This window comes from Eptesicus fuscus, chromosome 20 (assembly GCF_027574615.1).
Source record: "Eptesicus fuscus isolate TK198812 chromosome 20, DD_ASM_mEF_20220401, whole genome shotgun sequence".
In the NCBI taxonomy this organism is placed as follows: domain Eukaryota; kingdom Metazoa; phylum Chordata; class Mammalia; order Chiroptera; family Vespertilionidae; genus Eptesicus; species Eptesicus fuscus.
This window is the reverse complement of record NC_072492.1, coordinates 14,236,072-14,256,041: the sequence shown is the minus strand read 5'-3', so window position 1 is coordinate 14,256,041 and position 19,970 is coordinate 14,236,072. Positions and strand designations below refer to the sequence as shown.

The 19,970-nt window shown below is 46.7% G+C and overlaps 1 protein-coding gene across 9 annotated transcripts in view; it reads right to left on the bottom strand.

Annotated features, from left to right (window-relative positions):
* Nucleotides 1-16,700, bottom strand: part of UBE2G1 (ubiquitin conjugating enzyme E2 G1) — a 105,136-nt gene extending 88,436 nt beyond the window's left edge. For 3 of the 9 annotated variants that reach the window (XM_054709026.1, XM_054709027.1, XM_054709031.1), the window contains exon 1: nt 16,170-16,693. In XM_054709026.1, coding sequence (XP_054565001.1) covers nt 16,170-16,678 — 509 coding nt within the window. In that variant the 5' untranslated portion in view covers nt 16,679-16,693. Of the gene's footprint in view, nt 1-16,169 lie in introns of all 9 variants that reach the window. The other 6 variants (XM_054709030.1, XM_054709033.1, XM_054709028.1 and 3 more) reach the window with 6 other exon arrangements.
* Between the last annotated feature and the right edge of the window lie 3,270 nt (nt 16,701-19,970).

The window sequence follows — 19,970 nt, the reverse complement described above, 5'->3', positions numbered from 1 at the left end:
CTTCCTAATGTGCTTTCTATGAAAATCAATTTCTCTAGTGTCTCCCAAAACCAATAGTATTTAAAGTCAGCATTCAAACATTTAACTAAAGAACGAGACTACCTCTGATGAAAATCAAATTAGCCTTAGACATTTTTTAATGTCCTTTCTGATATCCAAATTTAGCTGAAAACACTGCCAAGGCAGTTAAAACCAAATGCCACCTTGAATATTTCAAAATAAATAATAAAGCATTCACAGAATGTCTGGATTTGAGCAGTGTTACTTTCTGCTATACTCTCCAACTCCAGCTATGTGTTAAAATGTGCACCCAGGAACTGAAAGAAGCAACTTATAATTAAACTAGTGACCCGGTGCACAAAATCTGTGCACATTAAAAGGGGATTAATTAGAGGAAATAATTTAATATTGCTATTTGCCCTTTCTCTATAATAGAAATGTCAGAGATGAAAGAAAATTAGTAAAATCTATATGAAAACCTTCCTCCTGTCAGAGTCTGGGGCTCACCACGGAACCCAGAGTCAAGTCCCCACCCACCCACATGCACCTCAAAATCAAGTGAGACCCAGACCCGGCCACGCCCCCTCCCCAATTGAGCTAGATCCAGACCCGGCCAGTCCCACCCTTGTCAAGCCCTGCTGGGCAGGGGGCGTAGCCTCAGGTCCCTGGCCCGGTGCCAGGACGGGGGGCATGGCCTGAGGTCCCCCAGCCCAGACCGGGGTGGGAGGCGTGCCTTGAGGTCCTCCATCAAGCCCTGCCAAGTGGGAGACATGGCCTGAGGTCCCCCGTCAAGCCCCACCGGCAGGAGGGTGCAGTCTCAGGTCCCCCATCAAGCCCCAATGGGTGGGGGCACGGCCTGAGTTCCCCCAACCCAGCACTGGGGATACACCTTGACATCCCCCATCAAGCCTGCTGGGTGAGGGGCACGGCCTGAGGTCCCCTATCAAGCCCAGCCAGGCAGAGGGGCGCAGCCTCAGGTCCCCTGGCCCAGTGCTGGGGCGGGGGGCGCGGCCCAAGGTCCCCTGTCAAGCCCCACCAGGCGGGGGGGGTGCGGTCTGAGATCCCCCGGCCTGGTGCCGGGGTGGGGGGCGCGGCCTGAGGTCCCCCAGCCTGGCACTGGGGCAAGGGGAGCAGCCTGAGGTCCCCTAGCCCAGCACCAGGACGGGAAGTGCACCTGGAGGTTCCCCCGTCAAGCCCCACCGGATCGGGGGTGCGGCCTGAAGTACCCTGTCAAGCCCCACCTGGTGGGGGGCGTGGCCTGATGTCCCCCGGCCTGGCGCTGGGGCAGGGGGAGCAGCCTGAGGTCCCCTAGCCCAGCACCAGGACGGGAAGCGCACCTTGAGATCCCCTGTCAAGCCCTGCCGGGTGGGGGGCACAGCCTGAGGTCCCCTCTCAAGCCCCACAGGGGCTGGGGAGGACGTAGCCTCAGGTCCCTGCTGATTGCTTGTTAAGGCTCCTTATGGGAAGTTGGCCTCAGCTGTGGGTGCAGCCATCTTTGTGATGGAGTGATGGTCAATTAGCATATTCCCTCTTTATTAGATAGGACTAGGGGCCCAGTGGAATTTGTGCAACATGAAAGGAACTGTGGGCCGTGAGGCTGCGGTGGGCAACGGGGCAGGTCTTGGCCCATCCTCCGCACCCCCACCTGGCCCCTCCCACTGCAGCCCCCGGTCCCATCTGTGGCAACCCTGCTCCCACGTGCTGACGGCGCCGGTCCCACTTGCACCTGCTGATGGCATGGAGCAATTAGGGCCAGCGCAAGCAGCAGATGCGAGCGGGGCCGGCGCCACCAGCGGGTACGTGCGACGGCTACTGCCCAATCGCCCTTCAGGAGCAGGGAGAGGTGGAGAAGCCCTCAGGGGCAATCAGGCCCAGCAGCTGCCACTCTCACCTGCTGACGGCACCCAGTGATCGGGGCAGTGGGTGTGAGCGGTGGCTCGGTGCCGGCGCCCAGCAGGACCGCGGCACACAGGAGCAAAGAATTTTCAGTAACCACCAGAGGCTCGCCCGGATGACAGCGACTGGTGCCCCACCTTGGTCTGGTGCCCCTGCTCACCTGCTCCACCATCCTGCCATGGCCGACGCCTGCCATGTTCTGCACTCTGCCGACTGCTGCCGACATCCACCATGTTTCGTGCGCACCCCCTGGTAATAAGTTCACGTCATAGCTACTGGTTGCTTGATTGTTCTGCTGTTCGGTCTATTTGTATATTAGGGTTTTATATATATAGATGGCAAGGCCGCTGTTAATTTTATTTTTTTAATATATTTTATTGATTTTTTACAGAGAGGAAGGGAGGAGAGGGATAGAGTTAGAAACATCGATGAGAGAGAAACATCGATTCAGTTGCCTCCTGCATACTTCCTTCTGGGGATGTGCCCCCAACCAAGGTACATGCCCTTGACCAGAATCGAACCTGGGACCCTTCAGTCCACAGGCCGACGCTCTATCCACTGAGCCAAACTGGTCAGGGCATAATTTTTTAAGCCATATAGATAATACTAGAGGCCCGGTGCACGAAATTCGTGCACAGAGGGGGTTGTCCCTCAGCCCAGCCTGTACCCTCGCCAATATGGGACCCCTTAAAGGGATGTCCGACTGCCCCGGTGGGATCGGGCCTAAACGGGCAGTCGGACATCCCTCTCACAATCCAGGACTGCTGGCTCCCAACTGCTTGCCTGCCTGACTTCCTGATTGCCCCTAACCGCTTCTGCCTGCCAGCCTGATCACCCCCTAACCACTCTGCTGCCAGCCTGTTTGCTTCCAACTTCCCTCCTCTGCCGGCCTGGTCACCCCTAACTGCCCTCTCCTGCAGGGTTGATCACCTCCAACTGCCCTCCCTTGCAGGCCTGGTCCTTCTCAACTGCTCTCCCTTGCAGGCCGGGTGCCTCCCAACTGCCCTCTCCTGCTGGCCATCTTGTGGTGGCCATCTTGTGTCCACATGGTACAGCCACTTTGGAATATAATTTGGCAGTTTCATATCAAGTTAAACAGTCTTACCATACAACCAGCAATTGTATTCATAGGTACTTATCCATGTGAACTAAAAACTTAAGTTCACACAAAAATATGTACACAAATGTTTATAGGAGCTTTATTCATAATCACTAAAAACTGGTAACAAGCAAGATAACTATATTATCCTTCCACATGGAAATGGACAAGCAAAATATGGTTCAATGGAATGTACACAGTAGAAACTATACGATGGACTACTATTCAGATAAAAAGGAAAAAGCTACTAATTCATGCAGCAATATAGTTGAATTTTAAATCCATTTTGCTAAGAGAAATAAGCCACACCCTAAAAGCTACTTATGACATATGGAAAAGGCAAAACTATAGGGACAGAAAATTGATCAGTAGTTGCCAGAGATTGGTGGAGGGGGAGCGCTACACTACAAAGGGGGAGCGCTACACTACAAAGGGGGAGCGCTACACTACATAGAGGCAATTTTAGGGTGCTATAACTATTCTGTATGGCCCTACAGTGGTGGATACAGGACTTTGGTTCGATTCCCAGTCAGAGAACATGCCGGGGTTGAAGGCTCAATCCCCAGTAGGGGTCGTGGAGGAGGCAGCTGATCAATAAGTCTCTCTCATCATTGATGTTTCTCTCTCTCTCTCTCTTTCTCTCCTCTCTCTCTCTCTCTCTCTCCCCCCCCCCCACCTCTCTCTCCCTCCCTCTCACTTTCCCTCTCTCTCTCTCTCTCTTCCTCTCTGAAATCAATAAAAATACAAAAATATAAAAATAAATTTCTGACAGAGGGGGAAGTTACAGAAAAATAAGAAGGGAAGGCTGGAATAAACACTCTGGTACTTTGTTAAGAGTCAAAAACATCAATATGAACCTAAGTGTAGCTTAATATATATACAGATGGATACACAGAAACATCATAGATATGTATATACCTGGGTTAGTATAAATACACACTGCTAACCTCTGTCCTATCTATACTAATAAAAGCCTAGGTGGTCCTTGCACCCTCACGCGTGACATCATCACAAGATGGCTGCACGCACAGCAGAGGCGGGGCCCGGCAGCCGCTCTGTGCCGAGGAGGCCGGTCCTGGCATCTCTGCCGCCTTGCACGAAGGGGGCAGGTCATAGCAGGGGAGGGCAATTGTGGGCGATCAGGCCAGCAGGGGAGGGCAGTTGGGGGCAATCGGGCCGGCAGGGGAGCGGTTAGGAGCCAGCGATCCCAGATTGTGGGAGGGATGTCCCAGGTTGGAGAGGGTGCAGGCCAGGCTCAGGGACAGTCCCCTGACCCCACCTCCTGTGCACGAATTTCATGCACCAGGCCTCTAGTAAAATAATGATCCTCTTGTAGCAACGAGCACTTCCAATGCCAGATCTTGGCTTCTAGATACCATTCTTGGGCTGGGTAGAGAAAATGCAAGGTAGGTCTGATACATCCTGTAGTCATCTATATATATAAAAGCCTAAGCGACCATTTGACCGGTAACTATGACACGCACTCACCACCAGGGGGCAGACGCTCAACGCACAGGCATGGAAACATGGAACAGACTGATGAATCTCAGAGGGAAGCGGGGAGGGCAGGAAGAGATTAACCAAAGATTTTATATGCATACTAGAGGATTGGTGCACGGATTCGTGCACCAATGGGGTCCCTCATTCTAGCCTGCGGGGATTGGGCCAAAACCGGCAGTCCAACATCCCTCGAGGGGTCCCGGATTGTGAGAGGGTGCTGGCCAGGCCGAGGGACTCCACCGGTGCATGAATCCGTGCACCGGGATTCTAGTCAGAAAATAAGAAAGTGTCAAAGGGACATATGAACCAATCTGAAAGAACTCTCAATGACCAAAGCTGGAACAATTTAGAAACTAAATAAATGACATAAGGAACAAAATAAATGTGTTTAATTTTATGCATCATCTTGCCTAAGCCACTATAACCAGATATTGGGTCAAACATTATCTTAGACCTTGGCCAATGTGGCTCAGTTGGTTGGAGCATGGTACTGTACACCAAAAGGTGGCAGGTTCTATTCCTGGTCAGGGCATAGACCCAGGTTGCAGGTTTGATCTTCAGTCAGGGTATGTACTACATATATATATATATATATATATATATATATATATATATATGTGTGTGTGTGTGTGTGTGTGTGTGTGTGTGTGTGTATATATGCACACATATATATGTACATATATATAATACTAGAGGCCTGGTGTACGAAATTCATGCACGGGGGGTGTGTTCCTCAGCCCAGCCTGCACCCTTTCCAATCTGGGATCCCTCTCACAATCCAGGACTGCTGGCTCCCAACTGCTCACCTGCCTGACTACCTTCCTTCCTGATTGCCCCTAACCGATTCTGCCTGCCAGCCTGATCACCCCCTAACCATTCCCCTACCAGCCTGACTGATGCCTAACTGCTCCCCTGCCAGCCTGATTGCCCCCAACTGCCCTCCTCTGCAGGCCTGGCCCCCCCCCACTGCCCTCCCCTGCAGGCCTGGTCCCCCCAACTGCTCTCCCCTGCAGGCCTGGGTCCCCCCAACTGCTCTCCCCTGCAGGCCTGGGTCCCCCCCAACTGCCCTTCCCTGCAGGCCCAGTTGCCCCCAACTTCCCTCCTCTGCCGGCCTGGTCACCCCTAACTGCCTTCCCCTGCAGGCTTAATCGCCCCCAACTACCCTCCCTTGCAGGCCTGGTCCCTCCCAACTGCCCTCCCCTGCTGGCCTGATCGCCCACAACTGCCCTCCCTTGCAGGCCTGGTCCCTCCCAACTGCCCTTCCCTGCTGGCCACCTTGTGGCAGCCATCTTGTGTCCACATGGGGGCAGCCATCTTTGACCACATGGGGGCAGCCATCTTGTGTGTTTGAGTGATGGTCACTTTGCATATTACTCTTTTATTAGATAGGATTGTCTATGTATATTAGTTTTAAAGTAAAAAGCATTATCCCAGATGTTTCTGTGAAGGTGCTTTTTAGATGAGTTTACAATTTAAATCAGTAGACTCTGAGTACAGACTACCTTCTATAATGTGAGTGGACCTCATACAATCAGTTGAAGGTCTTAATTTTAACAAGAAGACTGGCCTCCCCAGAAGAGGAAGTTCTACCCGCTGACTGCCTTCAGAGTTAAACTGCAACATCAACTCTTCCCTAGGTCTCCAGGCTGCCAAGCTACCCTGCAGATTTTGGACATGCCAGTCCAAATCAATAACGTGACTGACATATATATGTATCTCCATTCATCCTATTAGTTCTATTTCTTTAAGGAGCCCTAATAAAAAATTTAACCCAAAGTATAAAATAAAACATACAAGTCCACACAGAATAGATGATTGAATTAACAAATAAATGGGGAGGAGTGACAAATCTTCCTTACAGAAGAATTCCAAATAATATAGTTATTCTCCCCACTAGGAGGTAGGACCTAGCCCCTCCTTCCCACATGAGTGTGGACAGGATTTAGTAAAAGGAAATAATAGTAACTACAGTGGAAAAACCTGAACAATATTGCCTTATTAACCAAGTGATTAAGGTTCACATCACCAGTGCTGTCCTGTGGTTATCATGTACCACCAATATGTGATAACAAGGGCAGTTCACTTCTGTAGTATCCTTTCTGAAAACCCATAAATCCACTCTAATCATAAGAAAAACATTTGATAAACCCAATTTCAGGGACATTTTACAAAATACCTGACCAGTATTCCTCAAAACTGAAAAGACACAAGAAATATGAAAACTGAAATTCTCACAGAACAGAAGAGACTAAAAGGACATGACAACTAAAATACAATGTTGGATCCTGTATAGGCTCCTGGAACAGAAAAATAGACATCAGGTAAAAACTATGAAAATTTGAATAAGTGTGGATCAATACTGCTTCATTAGTTGTGATAAACATACCATACTAATGTAAGATATTAATAGGAAATGGATGCAGGGTATAGGAATTCTCTATACTATCTTTATAGTTTTTTCTGTAAATCTGAAACTGTTCTAAAATTTAATTTTTTAAGTCTATCACATGCCTGGCCAGTGTGGCTCAATGGTTGAGGGTCAACCCATGAACTAAGAGATCACTGATTTGATTCCCAATGGGGGCACATGCCCAAGTTACAGGTTCAATCATCAGTAGGGGGCATGCAGAAGGCAGCCAATCAATGTTTCTCTCTCATCAATGTTTCTATCTCTCCCTTCCACTCTAAGATTAAAAAAAAAAAAAAAAAAAAAAACCACTTTTTTTTTTTTTAAAGTCTAACACAATGGTATTGCTTCCTCAGCAGCCATACCATCCATATACCTTAAACCCTGAAGAGGGCTGCAAGAGGCACAGTACCTTCACCCAAGCCACTGTTGTACCTGAAAGAATTAAACATAAACCATGCTGGATAGCAACAGTTTTGTTCTATTTCCATCAAGCAAATACTAAGGGTAGAAGCAGCAGCAAAGGTATAATCCTAAGGGAGAGATATAAAAACAACCAGAGAAGACATCAAAAATACAGTATTTCCCTAGGGAACTACCACACCATAGATGTTCACAGCCTAAAGTCCTAGACTTCTAATGAGCGCAATGTAAACCATTCTAAGTATTGTTAAATACAGTAAGATAAATATTATCCTCTACTTACCTACAATAAAAGAGTATTAAGGAAGTTCTCAGAGTAACACCTCTATATAAGCCTTGAAATAGATGTTTTAGTTTTAGAATCTTACAACATAGAAGATAAACTCAAAATATCAGGTGAGGCCATGCACAACAGTAGTTTCCCTTCCAAAATCACAGAGTTCTTAGAGTTTAATGGTGTGTTTAGGTATAAAAAGTAGTCTTGGTAATAAGGTAACCTGGGTTTGATATCTATTTCTGCCATTTACTTGCTAAATAAATTTGGAGAAGTAACTTCTTAATCTAGTGTTAGGTTGCTTTAAGAGAATCAAATAGGTAAAAGAACTTTAATGAACTCAATTTCAGAGTGTATCCTATATAATAAAAGGCTAATATGCAAATCGACCAAACGGCAAAACTAGTTGCTATGACACACACTGACCACCAGGGGGCAGATGCTCAATGCAGGAGCTGCCCCCCTGGTTGTCAGTGCGCTCCCACAGGGGGAGCGCCGCTCAGCCAGAAGCCGGGCTCACAGCTGGCGAGCGCAGCAGTGGTGGCGGGCCTAAGCTGTCAGTCGGACATCCCCCGAGGGTTCCTGGACTGAGAGGGCACAGGCCAGGCTGAGGGACTCCCCTCCCCCCACCACCAAGTGCATGAATTTTGTGTACCAGGCCTCTAGTATTTTTACTAAAATCCTTAACACTAAAGATTCTTCCTTTCAGCCCTGGCCAGCTTGGCTCAGTGGATAGAGCGCCAGCCTGCAGACTGAAGGGTACCAGGTTCGATTCTGGTCAGGGGCACATAAGCCCAAGAGAGGAGAGAGGCAGGCTCAGTCCCTAAAGAGCAAAGAAGTTGCACATCACCTGCTCAGGAAGTTCATCTTAAGACTTGGGTATTCATAAAAGGCCCGGGGCCAAGCTAGTGGCACAGACAGACATTTAGAGGTAACAGTGGAATACACAGGGCAGAAGAGAAGTGCCAGTAGGAGGGATATGGATGGGTAGGATGACAGATGGAGAGCAAAGCATTCTCCAATAGGCCTTGAGGGGCAGGTTCCTGGGAACAGTGAGCAGAGGGGCCAGAAAGTCTCCTGGGGCCCATTGGGGACAGGAGCTCCTCTCTCAGGAGTTTTGGTGGCAAAAGACCTACTTAGCTGGGTACACATGAGGCCATGGTTCGGAAGGGAGACTAATCTTCTGAAGAATCACAGGGAACTGGGAAACAGGAGGAAGGGATCATGGCCAGGAACACTAGGAACAAGGAATGTAAAGCCCCCAGACCTTCCACATAGGATGAGCATTCAGTTCCGGAGCAAGGCCAGGCTTCCGCCGGCCACTTTCTAATTAATTTCCTTTCAATGTGCATAAATCCATGCACCGAGTCACTAGTCCATTATAAAAGGGTAGGCCCTGGTCAGTGTGGCTCAGTTGGTTGAGTGTTGTCCTGTACACGGAAAGGTCGCCAGTTCAATTCCCAGTCAGGGCACATGCCAGGTTTCAGGTTGGATTCCGGTCAGGGTGCATATGGGAGGAAACAGATCAATGACTCTCTCTTGCATAGATGTTTCTCTGTCTCCCTCTCTCCCTCCCTCTCTTTTCCTCTAAAAATCAATAAAACATATTTTTTTAAAAGACTAATGTAGAAAGTATGTTTCAGCCTGAAGTAGTTTACAGAAAATTAAACTACTGTTATTTATAACAAACTAAATTTCATTATATTTCAAAAATATTCACTGAACAAAAACTATAACTTAAACATCACCTATTCCTGCCCAGCCAGGTGTAGCTCAGCAATTGAGCCTCCACCCAGGAAACAAGAGGTCACCAGGTCAGGGCATGATCCCCAAAAGGGGGCATGCAGCGGCAGCCAATCAATGATTCTCTGTCATCATTGATGTTTCTATTTCTCGCTCCCTCTCCCTTCCTCTCTGAAATCAATAAATATATATACTTCTTTAAATCATCTACTCTGTTAAGAAAGTTCACTTATTCATTAAAAAATTGAGACTTTTTTTCCAGCTTTACTGAGATATAAATGGCATATAACATTGTGTACATTTAAGGTGTACAACATAATAATTTGATATATGTATATATTACAAAAATAAGACTATTTTAGATTCTGTAACACAACATACCAGATGCATAATTCTTATTTTGTTGTCGTTAATCCTCACCCAAGGATATTTTTACCACTGATTCTTAAAAAGGGGGGCGGGGGGGAGAGTGAGAGAGCAAGAGCGAGATAGAGAGAAACATAGATATGAGATACATCAATGCTGCACCCTGACTGGAGCCAGAGATCAAACCTGCAACCCAGGTATGTGCCCTAGACCTGAACTGAACCCGAGAACCTTTGGTACAAGGGCCAATGCTCTAACCACTGATCCAAACCGGCCAGATACATAATTCTTTGATGCTTCCTCTACTACAAGGATTGTAAATTATCCTATACCCTCCCCCTCAACCACAATGTTTCATCTATGCATTTTTTTCTAACAATATATTCAGTACAATACATAGTATCTGCATTCTTTCTATAATAGTGTAATGATTTCTGGATATAAAAATTCCCAAACTCTGTTAAGCAATTAGTAGTTTGATGCAATGTAAATTTACTTTTAGATTTTTCTTCCATTTCTAAATATGTGAGTCAATAATTATTAGCATTAAGATTATTAATAGTTAGCCCAGCCAGGTAGCTCAGTTGGTTGGAGCAATGTCCCCATACACCAAAGTGTGGGTTCGATCCCCGTCAGAGCACATACAAGAATCAACCAATGAATGCGTAAATAAGTGGAATAGCAAACCAATGTTTCTCTATCTCTAAAATCAGTAACTATATTTAAATTTTTTAACTTAAAATAAAAGTTTATTAATATTTGGCTCATCACCCAGAATCTTCTATCACTAGGGTGTCCCTGTCAATAATCAATTACTCTATTTCTGCTTGTCTAAGATTGTTAATGGAGTTGTATGTCAGAGTGCCAATATATTCTAGAAAGGCCAATAAAAAATACCAAACCATTCTAACTCCTCCTTTTAAGAGTATTCTTTCAATATCCTATGAACACCAGGAGAGCTAATGAAACACAGCACATCACAAACACTAGGAACTGGGCTACCTGCAGGTCGTCTCGATTGGGTACCTATTATTGCAGCATAGTTCAGAACACCTGCTTCACAGCACCCAAAGAGCTGCTGTAAAAATTAGGTTTTCTTGGGTCCCCATCAAGACAGACAGACAGTGGAAATAAGACCAGGAATCTGTATTTTTAACAAACTTCCAAGTGATTTTATTGCACATTATGTCTAAGAACACACGACTCACTAATCCAAACAACCTACTTAAAAAAAAAAAAAAGAAAAGAAAAGAAACCTACTTATATGGGTAGCCAAGGAGATAAAATTTAGGGAATTTTCCAGATTATTAATATATGCAATTAAAATTTCTAAGTAAAAGATGCTCAATTATTTCATTGTATTGCATAAACAGATTCTTCCTAGTTCTAGAATGACAGGTGCCTATGAGAACTACTAAAAACAATGTTATAATTGTTAAAACAAAAAACTTCAAGTAATCTTTTAAAAAAACCTCCTTTTATTCCTTATAAATGCTTGTCATATAGTAAAATTTAGTATGGCTAGAGTAGGAAATAAGTCCAGTCAGCCCCAATATTTTTCCTCAGAATTAACTGCCAACACCAAAAAGCTTAGTGCTACATTCAGTCTATAACATTAAATTCAAAGCTATTTTCCTTGATTCTGCAGAATGTTGGTCTTAAGTTGACAACAGCTAACGTATCTTTTTATGATTACCTCAGAATATCACTTAGATTTTAATGCATATTATTTTAATGCAATAAATTTTATTAAGATGTTTTCTCATTTTTTTAGTTACTAAATAGATTAACTTTGTTTTGGGTTTCTTGTTTTGTTTTATTTTTAAGTATATTTTCATTGATTTCAGAGAGGAAGGGAGAGGGAGATAGAAACATCAATGATGAGAATTATTGATGGGCTGCCTCCTCTACGCCCCCTACTGGGGATCAAACCCTGAAGGGGAATCAACCATGCACAACCTTCTGGTTCATTGGTCCATGCTCAACTACTGAGAAACACCGGCTTTGAATATTTAAGTGTATAAAACCCTATTGTGTTATTTATTACTAGAGGCCCGATGCACGATATTCGTGCAAGAGTAAGCCTTCCTTCCCCCAGCTGCCAGCACTGGCTTCCCTCTGGCACCTGGGACCTGGGCTTCCCTTGCAGCCCCAGCTTTATCTGGAAGGTCATCCGGTCTAATTAGCATATTATATTTTTATTATTATAGACTAGAGGCCCAGTGCATGAAAATTCATGCACTGGAGGGGGGGGGGTCCCTCAGCCAAGCCTGCCCCCTCTCACAGTCCAGGAACCCTCAGGGGCAGGAGGCAACCCAGCGATCAGGGGAAGGCGACGCCCCCACCACACCTCTGCTGCTGCTGCTGCCAGCAGCGAAAGCCTCGGGCAGCCCTGGTTACCTGAGCCTTGGGCGGCCCTGGATGCCTGGGCAGCTGCCATGCCATCCGAGGCTTGCCTGTGCCTTGGGCCGGCCCTGGGAGGCTGGGCAGCCACCATCTGAGGCTTGCCTGCACCTCAGGCCGGCCCTGGGCAGCTGGGGGACTGAGGGACTCCAGAAGCAGGCAGCAGGCTGGGCCTTGCCACACACCTGCTGCCCCGGCGGGGCTGAGGGGACTGGGCGCCACCATCTTTGAGGGCGTGGCAGTAATTAGTATATTCCCTCCTTATTGGCTGTGGGTGCTGCCATCTTTGAGGGCAGGACAGTCAATTAGCATATTCCCTCTTTATTAGATAGGATTCCCTTGGAGGCAATATTGCCAATTAAAAACATCAAAGTCTCGCGCTAGCCGGTTTGGCTCAGTGGACAGAGTGTCAGACTACAGACCAAAGGGTCCCGGGTTCGATTCTGGTCAGGGCACATGCAGGAAGCAACCATCCATGTGTTCCTCTCACATTGGTATTTCTCTCTGTCTTTCCCTCTCTCTTCCACTCTCTCTGGAAATCAATGGAAAAATATCCTCAGGTGAGAATTAAAAATAATAATTTAAAAATGAAAAAGTAACACAAAAACAAGAGAAACTTTGTAAAAAATACAAATAAAAATATCAAAGTTTCTCAAATAAGAAACAATATGAATCTAGAAACACCACTTACTACCTGTGTAACCTTGGGCAAGTTACTTAACCTCTCTAAGCCTCTATTCCTTATTGAGAAGATAAAATATGTGTAAAGCACTCAGCTCCTAGTACCTGTCAGTCCTCAGTAAACATTAGCCCATATAAACATATATAAGAATCTCTCTGAAAAGACAAGACACACAAGAAATTATCGATGATGGTTGTTTCTAAGCAAAGAATTGGAGGTCAGGATGGAAAGACTATAACTTCTTGTACTCTTTGTATTTTTATCCAGTGCTTATAATAACTTTTTAAAAACGCTTAAATTTATCTCTTGTGCTGTGGGATTTCTTAGTGTTTAGCATAATGCACTGCAAAAGCTAAACTGCCACTGCAGAATTCGCAAAGGAATAAAGTCATAGTCCAATAATATCCACAAAGAAATACACAACCTATCAGATTTCAGGAATCTGTAAGGTGTTCTTATTCTTTACAATAGCCAAATGGTCTTAACTAAAACACCTTAAACCAGTAATTTCTCAGACTGGGATGATTCTGTCCCTTGGGGGACACTTGGCAACATTTTTGGCTGTCACAACTGAGGGGGTGTACTCCTGGCATCTAGTGGATGGAGGCCAAGAATGTTGCTGAACAATCTATCATGCAAGTATAGAACCACACAACAATAATCCACCCAAAAAGTCAGTAGAGCTGAGGTGGAAATGGCAACCCAAGGAATCATTCTGTTCAACTCTTAAAGTAACTAGCTTCTTCATTAAAGTTACCTACAAAACACACAATAAATTCTCCCCTTAAGTAATGAAATAAAATCCTATATAAGGACTAGCAGAATAGGGGCTCAATAAATGTAACCATTGTTGGCCACTGCTGTTAGTTTCTGAAATCCTAGCAGCTAGAATAGCTTACAGGTTTGTGTGTGTGTCTACTAAATTCAATACATTTCAAGATTTCTAAAGTACTTCTTATAATGCCTTTCAAAAGTGCAGGCTAAAAGATTTCAGGAGATTACAGATTACCATTCTTTCCTGTTTTTAAATATCTGAAGAACCACAAAGTTTGAGCATTGTAGTACTAAAATACAACAGGACTTTTATTTTAGTATGTAGTTATAAACTCTTTCCAATAAACTTGATATTTTTACATTTCACTACACCTTGGCTTCTATTTTGTACATTTTGAGCATGTTAATTAAAATCTCTCAAAAATTTAAGAAATTAAGAATAGTCCATTGACTCTGATCAAGAAGGCAAAAAAGCCCTAGCCAGTTTGCTCAGTGGATCGAGCGTCGACCTGGGGACTGAAGGGTCCCAGGTTCCAATCCCATCAAGGGTGCATATCTCAGTTGCAGGCTCAATCCCCAGTGGGGGCCGTGCAGGAGGCAGCCAATCAATGATTCTAACTCTCTCTCTCTCTCCCTTCCTCTCTGAAATCAATAAAAATATATATTAAATAGTCAATAAATGCATATTTTTTAAAAAGCAGCTAAGTAACTTTATAATGAGGCCTGAAAAATTACAAACTAAATTATCCTCTCCTCTGATCTTAAAGAATATTTTAGTGTGCCTTACCAAAATGTCAACCATTAATAAAGACCTTTAGAAATGTTTTATTAATATGTGGGATTAACCTTGTCAAAAAAAGAGTACTCAACTGAACCAGTGGCTATCAAAATCTATAGCTAATTCATAAATGGGTAGGGAATAACCTGTAATATTGCTACTGCCTAACACTCTTATTAGCCTAACTTTCTTATTAACTGTGTAACTCTTTTACACCTTTTTAAGTGTATATCTTTCTCATTATATGAGTTGAGTACTATTTTAATACTAATTTAGTATTTCCATATTGCTTAGTAATCCACTACATAACAAAAACTTATTCTGATAAAAGAATTTTTAGGGAGATTCCTTCATCCAAAACAAAACAAAAAATTACACAGAAAAGTCAAGTGTTTGAAAATATAAGATGTAATAAGGTAATTATTCTTTCACAATTTTTCCAGATAAACATAGGTATCAATACTTCTCCATTCACTTCAAGTCACTCCCCTTGAGCACCTAGAACTTTAGTACTTGTCCAAACCTGCTTGCTCATGCTCTAATAATAAACCTAATTATACAATCTGTAACAGCCCCTGACAACCTTTTCCTAAGAAGCCATAAAGGTGATTTAACCTCAAACTCTCAAATCTAATTCAAAAAAAACAGATTTCTTCATTCCAGCCTCTGGCTTCTGCCGAGGGCTACGGGCTGCTGGCTGGACAGCGGGGAGGTGAAAATTCGCCTGGACGGAAAAGGGCACACGCTGGGCGCTGGACAGCAGGATTAACTGCTGGTTCATTTCTCTTTAAATCTGGCAGCACGTGGGGCGGCATTGTGAAGCCTGCAGCCCGCCTCCCCCCTTACACTCCGCACACGTACATCTCCAGCGCGCATGCTCCGCTCATACAGTCCTAGCAGAGTAGGAGCCAACCCCCTAAAAAGTCAACCTGGAAGCCGCAAACGGCCGGAGGCCCGGACAATGGGGGAGGGGGACGCAGGCACCTCTAGGAAGGCACACCCGGCCGCCTCCCCAGCTAGAGCCCGCGGGCCGCAGTCCCGTGGTTCCACAGGCCTGCGCAGGGGCCAGAACCGCTCCAAGCACAAAGCCCCGCGCCGGCCAGCGAGCGGCTCCGCGCTGGGCCAGCCCCTACCCTCCCCCCGCCGGCGGCGCAGCGGAGCCCGTGCCAGGCGGAGGCAAGCGAGGCGCGTCCCGCACCCCGCCAGGTTCTCAGACCCCGCGCGCCAGCGTCCAGGCCACGGATGCCAGCGCTTTGTTATCCGCCACAACTCCGCGGCCCCGGCGCTGCCCGGGCAGAAGTTTTGCGCGCCTCACCTACCCGGCCGGGGGCCCGTTTCTTCGCCTACTCTCGCCACCCGCAGCCCACCCGCCGCTCAGACACCCGAGCCGGGGACTCGCTGCGGGGCGGGCCCAGGCGCTCCTTCCCGCCCCCAAGGGTCCGGCGGCCTCGGCAGCACCTGAGCCCGCGACCCGCCCCTGGGAGGGTGGGTCTGGGCTAGAGATCCACAGCCCCTCCCCCGCAACGTCCCACCCAGCGGTGGGGGAGGGGGCAGCCTCCCTCCTTTCCAGGCCCCGTCCCAGGGCACAGGCTGGGGCGCGTCCCCGCCCCCAACACCCTCCGAAAGCCGGGGAAGAAGTGCCCGCCCGGCCGGGACCGGCGCCTCGGGCTCCCCACCCTCGCGAGCCCGCACCCGGCCTCGCCAGCGGCTGCCGCTCCCCTCAGCCGTCCGGCCGCCGGCCCGGGAGGAGAGGAGAGGAGGAGGGAAGCCGCAGCGCTCGCCACGATCGCGGCCCGCCGCCCGCCCTCCCGCCCGCTCACTCACCTGCCAGCTGTCTTCGCAGTAGCAGTGCCGACTGCAGCTCCGTCATCCTCCCGCCGAGGGCCCGGGCTGGCGCCGGGGCGTGCGAAGGGCCAGGGGCAGGCTCGCAGGCGGCCGGAGCTGGGTGTGCTGAGGAAACCGGGCCCCACGGCGGGAGCGCCGAAGCCAAAGGAGGCCGGACTGGGGCGGCGGGAGCGGCGCCTCGCTGCCGGTGCGAGTCCGCCCGCTTCGGCGCTCCTCACAGCCTCACGCCCGGAAGGGGAGGGAACCCGGGCCGCCGCGGCGCGCGCTGGGATTTCGCCCGCCTGCTTCCCTCCTTCGGCCCGCGGGTCGGCCCCACCGGTGCCTTCCCCCGCTACAGCCTCACTGCGCGCAGGGCCGCTCCGCGCAGGCGCGCTGGGGCTGCCTCCTTCGGGCTCGGCCGGCCCGAAAGCCCTACCCCGGTGCCTCCCTGCCCCGCCTCTGCCGTCGGGACCCCGCCCCTGACGCGCGTTCGCCCGGGTTGCCGCCATCTTGGGAAGGTCGGGGCCCGGCTGACTGCCAAGGCCTCAGGCGGTCGACGCCCCGCGGACGCCATGACAAAGAGGTCATGGAGGGTCAAGACGCCGCCTCTGGTTGAAGCAGGTGCTGTGGGATCGAAGGGACCAAAAGAAAGGGTCATGCCCAACAGCCATCTAACTCCACCCGTGGTGTGCGAATTAGTCATTGTTAGAGCCGACTTTAGAACCGGTGTGCCCCATTTTAAGCAGACCCCCCCCAAACAGACTTCCCATGTTGATAATTCACTTTACTACAGAAAGAATGCGCAAAGATTCTTGAAATAAGCAAAATATTTTGCACCTCATAGTATGAAACGTTTAAACATCATTAAAAATAATCTCTATGAGTAAAGGGAGTTGATATTAGCGAAATCTAATATACCCAATTCAAAATGTCATTCAGAAATGCAGCTACTTTATAAAATCAAAGTATGGGATCTAGGGTTTGGAAAAGGCAACTTGACTCCGAGGCTCTACCTGCTCATTCCCTCAGCCTTATGCTTTGCATAAAAGTCTCAATAAAGAGATGGAGCAGAAGGAAAAGTAATAGCTCATGGCACTGAAATTTATCTGTTTCTTCAACAAACATTTATAAAAGTTGTATTAACGTTGTGCCTGTATTATAGAAACAATACAGCTCTGTCCCTATCGTCAAAGGTCTTCAAGTCTCTGTGAGTTCCCGGGAAGGTAAACCCATAAACAGCCAATACAATTCTTATTATAAAAATTACTGAGTAAAAGACTGTCCTCACTCTCCCTCTAGAACAAGAATTAAAAGGAGCAAATAAATATAATGAATCACAACTCCTTTGGGGACCCCAACCCTCAGGGACTAACACAGGTTTTGTGAGGCCTAAAGTTTACTGAACCTGAAGGACTAATTTTAGGGGGGGAGGGATTTTTTTAATAAGGTTCAAAAATGACTTTATTTAGAATAAGAAAATAAATTACAAATAACTGTAGGCTTGGGGAATCTGTCCCTTTCTCGTTCAAATCATTTCAGGCAGGTTATCCAAAATGCTGCTGGTTGAAATTTGCTCGCTCTCTCCCCCAGAACAAATCCAGCCCTCACAGGGGCTCTGAAGCTTCCTTAGCTTTACCATAAAAATAAACATTTCAACAACACTCCTTTCTGGACAGAATTCTTTCTTTTTAAATTTTTTAATTTTATCAAAGTGTAAATACATAGTTCATAATGTATCTTTTTTTTTCCTAATAGGTGTGTAGTGTAGTGGTATATCGTTGTTTTTATTCTATTGTTGACACTATTACAGATGTCTCCCATTTCCCCCCCTTTACCCTCCTCCACCCAGCCCGCCCCCCACCTCTGGCCATCACCACACTTTTGTCTATGTCCATCCCCCTCCCCTCTGACCTCTGTCAGTCCCTCCCATCCTATATAATAAAAGCCAATTATGCAAATCGACCAAACAGCAGAATGACCGGTCACTATGACGTGCACTGACCACCAGGGGGCAGATGCTCAATGCAGAAGCTGCCCCCTGGTGGTAAGTGTGCTCCCACAGGGGGAGCGCCACTCAGCCAGAAGCCAGGCTCACGGCTGATGAGCACCTATGGTGGTGGCAGGAGCCTCTGGAGGCAGTAAGGAGCGAGGGGTCCCGGACTGCGAGAGCCCCAGACTGCGAGAGGGATGTCTGACTGCTGGCTTAGGCCTGATTGCCCAAACTGGCAGGCGGACATCCCCCGAGCAGTCCCCGACTTCAAGAGGGCGCAGGCTGGGCTGAGGGGACCCCCCTCCCCCGCCCAGTGCACGAATCTTGTGCACTGGGCCTCTAGTGTATCCATAATATATCTTAAGGCTTATAGCAAAAAACAAACATGTTTTGTCACACCCCTTCCCCGTCCTAAATCCTGCTTGCCAGAGGCTATCCCTTTTAACTCTTAGCAGTTTCTTCTGGTAGTTACCTCCATTATTCTAAGTGACATATGTATAATGCTTTTTCTTTATTTATCCATTTTAAACCTTATATATTTATTCTTACTGTAACTGATAAGAATTTAACTGTCTTATCTACCTTTTATTCTTTATTCTCCTACATTAAATCATCATATTGCCCTAACCAGTTTGGCTCAGTGGATAGAGCATCGGCCTGCGGACTGAAGAGTCCCAGGTTCGATTCCAGTCAAGGGTGCATGCCCAGGTTGTGGGCTCGATCCCCAGTGGGGGACTTGCAGGAGGCAGCTGATCCATGATTCTCTCTCATCATGGATGTTTCTATCTCTCTCTCCCTCTTCCTTCCTCTCTAAAATCAATAAGAATATATTTTTTAAAAAAAACAAAGAAACATCCATGATGAGAGAGAACCATGGATCGGCTGCCTCCTGCACGCCCCCTACTGGGGATCGAGCCCACAACCCGGGCATGCACCCTTGACTGAAATCGAACCTAGGACCCTTCAGTCCACAGGTCAATGCTCTATCCACTGAACAAAACCAGCTAGGGCTCTTTTCTTTTCTTAATTCACTGTACTCACAGTGAGTTTTGTGGTGATATAATGGTTGTTTTTATTTACATACGTATAAAGATAAGCTTAGAATAATGAGATAATCTGTATTTTCCTGGTATAGTAAGAAAAAAATTTTTAGTAACAAAATTTTTAAAAACATTTTATTTTTGTAATTAACCAGCAACCTCACTAAACTCTAAATTAATCATTTTTATAGTTTTTTTCTACATAAATGATATATGTTTAAATTTCCTTTTTTTTTAAAAAAAAGCAAACACTATTTCTCTTTTTTCCACACTCTACTAGCTAGGATCTCCAGCAGACCTCCATAAGAAATGTGGTAGTGGAGACCCTTGCTCCATTCTTAAAGGGACTGTCTTGATGTCTCACTATTAAGTCTCATGCTATAGATTTCTTTGTAGATCCTTTTAACTGGTTAAGGAAGTTCCCTTCTATTGCTTATTAAGATTTATTTCTTATTCCCAAATCTTTATCTTCAGCCCAGATCTTTCACCAGAGGATTATATCTGCACACCCACCTCTCTCACTCTGTATTCATTTATTTAACAAATGTTTACTAAGCACCTACTATGAACTAGAGGCAATTCTAAGACCTGGGGTCTGGGAGTTAAACCAAGACCAAGTCCCTGAGCTATGGTACTGACATCCAGTGGGAAAGAACAGTAAGTAAAAAAGTAAACAAGTCAGCTTTGGATTATGAGAAGTGAGTGATATGGTGGAAATAAATAGAGTGAATAACTGAGGAAAGGGGTTTATGTAGATAAGAGGCAGTCAGG